The sequence below is a fragment of the Microtus pennsylvanicus genome, chromosome 11 (genome assembly GCF_037038515.1).
Source record: "Microtus pennsylvanicus isolate mMicPen1 chromosome 11, mMicPen1.hap1, whole genome shotgun sequence".
Lineage (NCBI taxonomy): Eukaryota > Metazoa > Chordata > Mammalia > Rodentia > Cricetidae > Microtus > Microtus pennsylvanicus.
In genome coordinates this window covers 71,947,640-71,959,473 of record NC_134589.1, presented here as the reverse complement: position 1 = coordinate 71,959,473, position 11,834 = coordinate 71,947,640, and the positions used below count along the sequence as shown (strand labels likewise).

The following is an 11,834-nucleotide window of genomic DNA, read 5'->3' as shown; positions in this document are numbered from 1 at the left end:
ATTATGCTGAAGATTCTTGCATATGTTCATAAGAAATAAGGTCTATAATTTTAATGATATATTGTTGTTAGTGTCAAGCAAATTCATAAGTATTGCTTTTTGTAGCAATTCTTCTTTAAATACTTGGTAGAAACCACCAGCAAAGACATCTGGGCCTGCACATCTGTTTTGTGGAGAGTTTTCTTAATTGCTGATTCAATTTCTTTGGCTATTATATATTTTTCTGGCTTTTTATATTTTTTATTATATGTGTGCTACTAGGAATTTCTTTAATCTCATTATTTAATTCCTTTCAGAGATATTTTTACCCTTCAGTGTACAAACCTTTCACCTCCTTGACTAGTATTATCCCTAACTAATTTTTCTTTTTGATAGTACTATAAATATAAGTGCTTTATTAATTTTCTTTTTGAATTTTTCCAGTGTTATAACAAAACAACTGGTTTTTATGTGCTGAGGACCCTTAGCCTATGGCATGAAGACAAACCGGGTTATCTTAGGAACGTGGCTTCCAGAAGTTGGAAACCATTCAGTTTTTATAAGTGTTCCTAGACCAAGGTCAAGACTCAGTGGACTGGAACTGAGAGATTAGTCAGAGCCAGGTATGGTAACACTTTAACCCTAGTCCTTGGGAGGCAGAGGGATCTTTGTGAGTTCCAGGATAGCCAGGGCTAAGGTAGAGAGACCCTGGTTCAAGGGTGGGAAGGAAGAGATTGATCAAAGTGAGTCTTCATAGCCAGACAATTTAACTAGCCCTGTTCTTTTATAGATAAAACTGTGTGAGCACCTACACTTTGTTAAAAACTGTGTCCAGGTCTTTCTTCCTCACCTTGTCAGCTTCCTGTCAGCAGTTCCCTGGGCCAGGAGCCTAAAAGGCTCAGTCATCTGTACCCTGGAGGAGAATACTGAGGCCAGATGGAAAAGCAGAGGTGGAAGAGGCCTGGGGACAGCGGAAAGAGGAAGAGGCAGAAGAGAATGCAGGCAGACTGGGGAGAGCCACCAGCCTGGATGCTTCAGGCTCCACACAAATTGGTCAGCCTTGGGCTAAAGATGCAGGGGGCACCCCAACAGAGACCCATAGGTGTTAGCACCCACACAACCTCCAGGAGCTTCTCTTCCAGCTAAGGGCAGCAGAACAGGAGCCATTAGAGAACATCTGCGGGGGAGGGAGGCAGGAATGGCTGATCAGCTACTACCTGGCTTCGGGAACCAGGGAGGAGACTGGCCTCTGTCCCTTATCACCTTCTCAGTAGGAGACCAAACCCACTAGAGCATTTGGAAGCCAGGCTGCATCCCCGGGAGCTCGCTTACAACCTGACAGGTGAGGCAGAGGGTCCTGTCTAGAGGGTCATCGAAAACACCTAGGAATTCTGACCCCACCTGCTCTGGAAGGGAAGGCACTGAACAGTCCCCTCTGCAAGCCGTGTGTGAGCGCCTGGGCTCTGCCCAGAATTAAAAGCCGAGCTGCAAGCAAGAAAAGTGACCGCTAACCCTGAGTTCCCGTCTGTGGAATATGCGTTAGTGAGTCTTTGTCAAAACCTTCGAGGAACTCGGCAATCTGACTGGGAAAATGAGTGGGCCCAGACAGGTGCACCCACGGGACGCTGACCGTGGAACTGTTTCTTTGTGGTCAATAGAGGGCGGTGGCTTCGACAACGGTAGAAAGCTTTAAAACCCAGTGGCAATAGATCGTAGGTTGGCAGGTAGTGAGTGTTTTTTTGTTTTGTTTGTCTGTTTTCAAGACAAGGTTTCTCTGTGTAGATCCGGCTGTCCTGGAACTTGCTCTGTAGAGCAGGCTGAGATCTGCTTGCCTCTGCCTCCTGAGCACTGGGAACTGACAAATGTCCATGAGTTCAAGACCAGCCTAGTCCAGCATGATGGGGTACGCCTTCAATCCCAGCAACTGTCCCTCCAGGACAGGCGTCATGTTCAGGAGTAATTGAACAACTTATAATGGACTCCACAGTTTTGTATGTGTGCTTTTATTTGGTTACAGTTTGCTGGGTTTGGGGGCGGGGGAGGAGTAGTTTGTTTTCTATTGGGGGTTTTGTTTTGTTTTCTTGATTGGGAGGCCGTTGTATTGTTTTTGGTTTTTGTTTTAGAAAGACCTAGTTGGGTTGGTTGGGAAGGGGAAGAGCATTTGGAAGGACTTGGCGAAAGAGGAAATCTGATGAAAATATATTTAAAAGAGGAAATCTGATGAAAATATATTTAAACTTAAAAAGTGGTTAAGCAATAAAAAATTAATAGAAGTCCCACCTGGTCTACACAGCAAGCTCCAGGACAGCCAGGTCTACACAGCAAGCTTCTCTATAGTCGTGTGGCACGCTGCTCATCTCCATGCTCGCTGTTACTATGGTTTGGTTGACTTGTGTCCCCAAGTATACGTTTTTTAGAAGCTTGGTGCACAGTGTGGTAATATTGAGGGGGTGAGGCTCTTTGGAGACAGCATGTAGCAGGAGCTTGTTAATTACAGGAAGGTGCTCTCTGGGTGAATGGGGTCGTTTCTCTCTAGAGTGAGTATAAAAAAAGCAAGAGACCTCTCTCTCTCTCTCTCTCTTTCTCTCTCTCTCTCTCGTTTCCTGCCAATGTAGTGGGTTCCTCTTTTTACTCTCATTCCTCCCATACCACCATCATCCACGCTGTCATCCGTGATAATGTGACAGAGCCGGCAAGTCCTCAGAGAGCTGGTGTCATGCTGTTAGCTCAGATGCTAAGCTGAGTTGATAACCTCCTTTCTCTTTCAATTACCCAGCATAATCTATTTTTGAATAAAAACAAATGGATTAATGTAACTACATTCTGATATGGTTTGGACCTTATTTTAGGTTGGTTGGTTGGTTGGTTGGTTGGTTGGTTGGTTGGTTGGTTGTTGGGGCAGAGGGATGGAGAGTCTCATGTAGCCAAGGCTTGAACTCACTATGTAGGAGAAAATGGCTTTGAACTCCTGGTACTCCTTGCTTGAACCCCTGGATGCTGGGCTTATAGGTATGCACCGTCAAACCCAGCCTGCTACACATTTTCTGAAAGTAAATCATACCTCCCTATTCCTATGGGAAAATATGAAATACGAGTCAGGGACTTCAATAGTGCTGACAAAAGATGAAAATCCCCCAAATCCATCTAACAGCCCCCGTCTTTGACCCACCAGAATATTGTGAAGTACAGATGATCTTTATGTCTTTATATGCTCAAATGATGTTTGAAACCAAATGCTGACTTGGGGAAGTGTCCCTTGCTTAATGTCCCTCAAGATAGAATACTCAAGCATTACCCCTGGTTACCTCATGGCTGCCTTGCATCATGGTCCTGCACACATCCAGCTTCTTGCCCAAACACAACAAAACCCCAATTAAAGTCCCACTAGAGATTTTGTAATGATGGAATGAAACCACTTTTACACTTATGTGCAAAGCCATATGGCAGGTAATTGAGGACATATATTTTAAAGAAAACCAATAATGGGGCTGGAGAGATGGCCCAGAGGTTAAGAGCACTGGCTGCTCTTCCAGAGATCCTGAGTTCAATTCCCAGCAACCACATGGTGGCTCACAACCATCTGTACTGAGATCTGGCGCCCTCCTCTGGCGTACAGGCATACATCGAGGCAGAATATTGTATACATAATAAATAAATAAATCTTTTTAAAAAAAACAATAATTTTAATTACTGACTATTAATTAAAAATAAAATTAACTAATAAAAAAAGCCACGACGGTAAATGACACCAATCATGGAAAAGACGTGCGCTGGAGGTGACACTATACAGAGCCAGTAGTAAGATTCAAGTATATGCTGTGTCTTAGGATTTCTGTTGCGATCAAACACTATGACCAAAAAGTTAGGGAGGAAAGGGTTTATTTGTCTGGCAATTCCACATTGTAGTTCATCACTGAAGGAATCCAGGATAGGAACTCAGACAGGACAAGAATCTGAGGCAGGAAGTCTTTGCAGAGGCTATGGAGGGGAACTGCTTATGGACTTGCTCCCCATGGCTTGCTCAGCCTGCTTTCTTACAGAACCAGGAGCACCAGACCAGGGATGGCACCACCCATAATGGGCTTGGCCCTTCCCCATCAATCACTAATTAAGACAATGCCTTACAGCTGGATCTCATGGAGGCATTTTCTCAGTTGACTCTAGTTTGTATGGACACAAGACCTCCCAGCCCGTAGTGGGTGAGGTTACCTGACAAGTGGTGTTTCATTGCCTGGCCTTCTAGAAATCAAGAGTCAGAAGAGCCAGCTGCACTTCTGCTGGGACGCTTCCTGCAGCTTCTAGCGCCTTTGTTAGTTGACTCCTGGTCCTTTGCCTCTTCCCAGGCAGTCACGTATTGCTTCCATCATTCCAAATCTCTAACTCTGACATTAGCCCTGCTGATTCCCCCTTTCATTAAGTAGGATCCTTGTCACGTCATTGGGCCCATCTAAACCATCTAGGGCTATGTGCCATCTCAAGGTCAGATTATTAAGAATCTTACTTATCTGTGCCCCCCCACGCTGTAACATATTACAATAGCCATAATTTTGTTTATATGAGTAGTCTATGTGGAAGTTGTCTGGATCAAAATGGAGTTATTTGTGTTATACTCAAAGAAATAAATTTAGATTATCAAAGGGATCTCATGTACCTGACCTAATAAATTTGGCCAATTTAAAAACCTGCCAGACCATAACCTTGTGTGGGGGTAAGTAACCTTACACAGAAAATAATTCTGAAAGAATGTATGGTCCACACTGAACCTTGTCTGTCTAGCTTAACCTCAGGCCAATGCCACTGTTGCTATTGATATTTGTAGCCAAAACTCATTATTTCAAAACAAATTACATGATCCTCTTGTCTCCTCTTTGTCTCCTCCTTGAATACATGCATAACTAGCCATGGTACACACATCTCTACTACAATACGCATTCCTGGATAAAATTAATAGTCTTTGGGCAGTCTTTTTGTTATTTAAGTTGACACCTGTGGACTGAGAGAAATTCTAAACCAAGACATAAAATCAAGAATCTACTTGTTGCCGGGCGATGGTGGCGCACGCCTTTAATCCCAGCACTCGGGAGGCAGAGGTAGGCGGATCTCTGTGAGTTCGAGACCAGCCTGGTCTACAGAGCTAGTTCCAGGACAGGCTCCAAAGCTACAGAGAAACCCTGTCTCGAAAAACCAAAAAAAAAAAAAAAAGAATCTACTTGTTAACCACATAAATACTTCACATTTAAAACCATAGAATGTAGAAGGCAAAAAAATATTGTGAAAGCAATATGGAACAAAATACACTAGGGGATAATGGATTTGCATATTCATCTCACATTGCCGCCCTGAGAACCTGGAAACCAGAGATGACAGCTCATGGTGCCACCATGATAGTTGCTTTGGTGGCTAGAGACAGAGTATATGATGTTTAGTCTTAATTGTCAACTTGACACAACCTAGAATCATCTCAATCTGTTTAGATCTGGTCGGTCTATGGGGAATTGTCTTAATTACCTTGATTAAGATGGGAATACTCATCCATTACAGGTGGTACCACTCCCAGGTTTTGGGTCTTGAACAGTTTACATGTAGGGATGGAACTGAACACAGCAAGCATGCATGCATTTATTCTCCCTGCCCTTGACTGGAAAAGCAACCAGCTGCTTCAAGTTCCAGCCTTCACTTTCCTTCAGTAATGGACGGTAACCTGGAATTGTATGTCAAATAAGCCCTTTCTCCCTTATGCTGCTTTTTTGGTCAGAGTATTTTATCACAGCAACAGAAGTAAGAAATAAAATAAAATAAAATAGGACAGGGTGGTCCCAAGAAGAAAAAGTAACCTTCTCCAAGGCTCTGACTAGAAATTGGTACCGCTGCAGTGTCCTGAGGAGTGAAGGGCCAAAGAATATCCTGAGTCAGAACCCTCAGCAACAATTGACCATCCTTAGGATGGGCAAGGGATGGTGGGGAGGCTTGCTTCCAAGGAGATGTGTACATCAGAGCTGTGACCAACAGAAGGGACACATAATCATATTATGGGATAACATGCACCACACACAAGTACAAAGTGGATGCTACAGCAAACATCCTAGGTAACAATTTTATTTAAGTATCAAAATGGCTCTAAATAGAATGTCATATTAAACTACACAGATAGAGTACAGAAATTGGTTGCTTGGAGACCAGTGTTATGTATCCGGTGACATGTGGTCATCCTCAGGTCATTTAATTACAGCGGGCCTTGGTTCCATCATCTGTAAAAGACGTAAATAAGAGTAAATATGTGAAGAAAAATGAAGGGGGGTTGATAACTACAAAAGTGTTTGATATAATAGAAGTCAGGTGAAGTGATTAATCTAGATCAGAGGTTCTCAAACCTATAGGTCGTGACCCCTTTGGGAGTCACAGGGGTGGCCTAAGACCATCAGAAATACCAGATATTTACATTATGATTCATAACAGTAGCAAAATTATAGTATGAAGTAGCACTAAAAATAATTTTATGGTTTTGGGTCACCACAGCATGAGGAACTGTATTGAATGGTGGCAGCATTGGGAAGGTTGAGAACATCTGCTCGAGACCATCTTGGTTTGTGTATGTGGGCTCTGTGAAGATAGACAACTCATTTTTAACACCAAGCAGTGTGTGTGTACGTGTGTGTGTGTGTGTGTGTGTGCGCGCGCGCGCGCGCATTGTGCAAATAAGCAAGGGAGAGGGGCAGAAGCTGTCAACTCAATCAGCAGTAGCCACCCTGATGGTTCTCACCTAGAGGAAAATCAACCCAAAGTGCCCCTTGTATGTTCTGGGATCACTGGGTTAGATCAACATCCTCCAACCACCCAACTTTGACTTCTAGCACAAAGTAGGTAAGACTAAAACACTGTGTCTCTGGGCAGAGTTAACAATCTAAGTGAGTCCACCATAGTTCCCATAAGCTTGGTGCGTCCTGGGCTGCCTCAAGAACAAAGCTAGGCCGGGCGGTGGTGGCGCACGCCTTTAATCCCAGCACTCGGGAGGCAGAGGCAGGCGGATCTCTGGGAGTTCAAGGCCAGCCTGGTCTACAAGAGCTAGTTCTGGGACCGGCACCAAAGCTACAGAGAAACCCTGTCTCAAAAAACCAAAAGAAAGAAAGAAAGAAAGAAAGAACAAAGCTAGACTAAACAACTAACAAAGACCAAGCAGACAGATACTTAGGAGACAGACCCTCTATGTGCCAGGAAATCTATTTGCTTCTTTATAATCAGACAAAGCAAAGTGGGACTTAGAGAGAACCAAGAGAAGCGACCCACAGAGGCAGTCATTAGATTATGAGAAGGGTACCGGGCCTAGAACTCTGCGTCTTCCTGGTGCTCTCTCTGCTCAGAAGGAGTGATGGTGGGAGGTCCCCGCAGCAAGGCACAGCAGAAGCCAGGAAGGCTGTGTGGTGTTACTGACCATGCAGCCCTCCACTTACCCTTCAAGACCTTGTTGATCCACTGCATGGCAGTTTTCTTCTCTAAGTCAAAGTCTTCTACAGTGATTCGGAAACATAGTTCTGGAGGTGGGGGCAGAGCCAGTGGGATGTCTCTTCTATGAGGCGGGAACAAAGGGATCTTGCGCCTCACAGGCTTTGGAATATCAGATGTGGAGAAGCTCTTCTTTGAATTGCCTTGCTTGCCTTGCTTGCCTTGCTTGTCTTGCTTGCCTTGCTTGTCTTGTTTGCCTTGCTTGTCTCGAGCCGCATCTGCAGCAGCTGCGGCAGCTGCGGCAGCTGCGGCAGCTGCTTGTATGGCTTTCTTTTTTTCCTTCTTTTCTTTTTTTCTCCTTTCCCTCTTTTCCTTTTTTTTCGAAATACCTGAAGGTGCACCGCCTCTCTCATCTCCTTTCTTTGCAGCCTCTGTTGACTGGGATGAGTCTTGGCTGGGGAATGGCAGAGTGCATGGTACAGCATCTGAGACAGCATCTAGGTCAGCATCAGCATCTGCAGCAGCACCTGAAGCAGCATCTGCAGCAGCGCCTGAAGCAGCTCGGGTAGTGTATACATCAGCATCTGGGGCAGCCCCTGGGGCAGTACCTCCAGTAGGTTGTGCAGCAGCTCCTGTAGCAGTCCCTGAAACAGCACCAGGGACAGCACCTCGGGTAACACCTGCAGCAGCATCTGGCGCAGCACCTCTGCTAGCACCTGCAGCAGCATCTGGAGCAGCACCTCGGGTAGCACCTGCAGCAGCATCTCGGGCAGCACCTCGGCTAGCACCTACTGCAGCATCTGGAGCAGCACCTCGGGTAGCACCTGCAGCAGCATCTGGGGCATCCCCTGAAGCAGCACCAGGGACAGCACCGTGGGTTTCACCTGCAGCAGCATCTGAGGCGGCACCTTGGGTAGCACCTGCAGCAGCACGCGAAGCAGAACCGGGGGCAGCACCTAGGGTAGGTTGTGTAGCAGCTCCTGCCGTAGCGCCTGAGGCAGTACGAGGGACAGCACGTCCGGTAGCCCGTGTAGGAACTCTCTCGGGTGGCCATTGTGCTAGAGTGGAACTATAGGAGCTGGCGATGGCATTCCGTTTGTATGCGCTCTTGAATGCGATCTGAGATTCTTTAATACAGCTCTTTGCTGAATTCTTGGAACAGATATCCAAACCTAAAGGACCTGGTCTAGGTATAAAAGAAGAGAGTACATCATTGACAATCAGGCGTCTAAATGCAGATTGACCACCATCAGAGTCCGTTCCCTGATCAGAAGGCCTCTTTCTGACTGGGGAGCCTTCCTCCTGCTCGGCAAATCCTTCTCCACCTTTTCTCAAGGTACTGGAGTTTTTCTTTTTCTTTTGTGGCACTCTTTTGCTTTTGCTGCTCACTTGGAGAGCACTAAATTGAGTCGAGAGGTAGCCAGTGAGAAAAGACCACAAATTCAGGATCGGCTGCCCCAGAACAAAACAGAGTATGGCTGTGCCCTTAGTAGAGACCGCCTTCAGGATCACGGAGCCTCGGAACATCCTGGAATCTGACAGCGTCGGCACTGAGTTGTGCTGACTACACAAGAACATTGAGGAAAAGACTCTGATGAGTAAGTCCAGAACCTTCTCCACTAAATATCGCTGCGTGTGGACAACCATCACGCGCCCAGGGTGCTCCTGGGAATCGGCTAAAGCCTCATCATCTTCAAAAGGTAGGCTGTCAGCCATGTTCAGACACCGGTCCATGGAATTAGCCCGGAGAGACCGGGAAACACTGTGGACCGGCGGCGAGGGCCTCTTCTGGAGGTCCCCAGTGGACACAGTCAGGAACGGACAGTGAGGGCCAGCCCGCCCCAGGTAACCACCCATCCGGGCAGCACTGCACTATCGACGCCTTCAAAGGGAGTCAACGGTTCAAAGACGCTTCCCTAGCTGCCGAAGGAGCCGACAGTAAGGCACGCACTGTCGGGTGTGTCGCCTATGACGCGGTGCTGGAACGTGTGAGCGAAGAAAGGGCACGAGCAAAGGCCCCACGAGGGAAGAGCGCGCACCAGGAACCGCTACTGCTGATAAAAGTGACTTTAGGACGACCTCTTGTCTGGAAGCCAGTAGACAGCCCCGCCCCCCACTATTGGAACCACGCAACACTGCGGTGCCCCAGCCAGAGAACTATGAGGCTGCTGGACTCCGAGCTCAGAAGCGTCCCCTGGAGGCGGCAGTATCCTCCCCGCAACCCCACCCCAGCTCAGAACCAGAGCTCACAGGTGCTGTCCAGATCCTGTGAGACAGAGGAAACCTAGAGCGAGTTAGCAAGGCTGAAGCAGGTTCCAGGCATCCAATAGAAGTGAGAGAACACCGGAGGAAACAGGCCTGAATGGCTGCTACCACACCGTCTCTTCAACCAACAGCCAGAAGACCGTACATTCATTAAATGATCAAAAAGACTTCTATCATTCCAAAGTTTAAGGTTAAACAATTTCTTTTTTTTTCAATTCAAGGACACATTTTTATTTATATTTGCCTTGTGAGAAAACATTATATTGAGCATTTCACCCGAAATCTCGATTGATTCGGTGGTTATTTATGTATTTTAACAGTAAGCTTGTAAAAATATATTGGCTATTTAAATACAGTCTCAAAATAAACCCAACCAGACTGAACAAGAAGTGTCTAAACAAAGACTTACAGCTATTTTCACCTTTGAAAGTTTCTCTCCAATGTGCACATCATTGTTCTGTATTTTCTTAGATTCTGTACTTGGCATCTGTTGATTACAAAGTTAAGATAATGGCCAGGGTTGTTTATATTTCTTTCTCATAATTCAATTTTATTGGTCTAAGAAAACCATACTAAGAGAGAAATATTGCATTTTCTAAACTTTTGTATGTGGACACACATATATGACATAAAGGTAGGAAGGGTTCTATGACATAGGAAAGGACAACGAAAGGGATAAAGATGCAGGAAAAAAGTTGTCCTGAAATTCATGTGGCCATGAGAACACAAGAGAGGACCATTCGTCAGAAGGGGACCAACAAGCAAGGGGAGGAAGACGGGAGGAAAGGAGGAAGGAAGTGACAGGTAAATAAATACAAAGTATATATATATGTGTGTGTGTGTGTGTGTGTGTGTGTGTGTGTGTGTATGTATGTGTGTATGAAAACATCATAAAGAAATTCACCTTAGTATGTGAATCAAAAACTCACAAAAATTAAACTCTTATGACAAATACTTTAACCTTGAATCTGTCGTCTTCATTATATAATTCTCATACAGCAAGCCCATATTGTCCATTTTAAATCACCCTACAGCAGATACTAGACAACTAAGAAAATTTCTGTATCCCAGAACTTAGTAATGTTATTAAAGCTACCCAACAGTAAACTGTTTCCTTACTCCTGGAAAACACAATAAAGGCATTGGGCCATGTTTTTTCCTCAGTTCTCATTCTGGTGCTTCCCTATAAGGACTTTCACAGTCTAAATCATTATTCTCTCCATGTAAATTTCTCACTCACCTCCACAGACTGAAATTCTATGGGTACATTTTAATATAATCTTTTTTTTATTTCTATTTTATTTTTTTTAATTTATTTATTTATTAAAGATTTCTGCCTCCTCCCTGCCCCCGCCTCCCATTTCCCTCCCCTTCCCCCGATCAAGTCCCCCTCCCTCATCAGCCCAAAGAGCAATCAGGGTTCCCTGCCCTGTAGGAAGTAGAAGGACCGCCCACTTCCATCCAGGTCTAGTAAGGTGAGCATCCAAACTGCCTAGGCTCCCCCCAAAGCCAGTATGTGCAGTAGGATCAAAAACCCATTGCCATTGTTCTTGAGTTCTCAGTAGTCCTCATTGTCCGCTATGTTCCTCAAGTCCGGTTTTATCCCATGCTTTTTCAGACCCAGGCCAGCTGGCCTTGGTGAGTTCCCAATAGAACATCCCATTGCCTCAGTGTGGGGGTGTACCCCTCGCAGTCCTGAGTTACGTGCTCGTGCTCCCTCTCCTTCTGCTCCTGATTTGGACCTTGAGATTTCTGTCCGGTGCTCCAATGTGGGTCTCTGTCTCTGTCTCCTGTCATCGCCTGATGAAGGTTAATATTCAGGAGGATGCCTATATGTTTGTCTTTGGATTCACCTTCTTCTTTAGCTTCTCTAGGATCGCGAATTATAAGCTCAATGTCCTTTATTTATAGCTAGAAACCAAATATGAGTGAGTACATCCCATGTTCCTCTTTTTGGGTCTGGCTTACCTCACTCAGGATAGTGTTTTCTATTTCCATCCGTTTGTATGCAAACTTCAAGAAGTCCTTGTTTTTTACTGCTGAGTAATACTCTAATATGTATATATTCCATACTTTCTTCATCCATTCTTCCATTGAAGGGCATCTAGGTTGTTTCCAGGTTCTGGCTATTACAAACAATGCTGCTATGA

General features: G+C 45.3%; 1 protein-coding gene across 1 annotated transcript; it reads right to left on the bottom strand.

Moving 5' to 3' along the window:
- Positions 1–8,207: 8,207 nt before the first annotated feature.
- LOC142831623 (uncharacterized) lies at positions 8,208–9,276 on the bottom strand. Its single transcript, XM_075941831.1, has 2 exons — positions 8,404–9,276; positions 8,208–8,339 (listed from the first exon to the last, which is right to left on the bottom strand). Exons 1-2 carry the CDS (start codon positions 9,274–9,276, stop codon positions 8,208–8,210), a joined length of 1,005 nt encoding a protein of 334 aa, XP_075797946.1.
- Between the last annotated feature and the right edge of the window lie 2,558 nt (positions 9,277–11,834).

What these genes read in the sequence shown, in the direction of transcription:
- LOC142831623 (XM_075941831.1), bottom strand. Translation starts at nt 9,276, where the DNA reads ATGGGTGGTTACCTGGGGCGGGCTGGCCCTCACTGTCCGTTCCTGACT. An exon ending in GTACTGCCTCAGGCGCTACG is followed by an intron (nt 8,340 to 8,403) that starts GCAGGAGCTGCT and finishes GTGCTGCTGCAG; the next exon opens with GTGCTACCCAAGGTGCCGCC.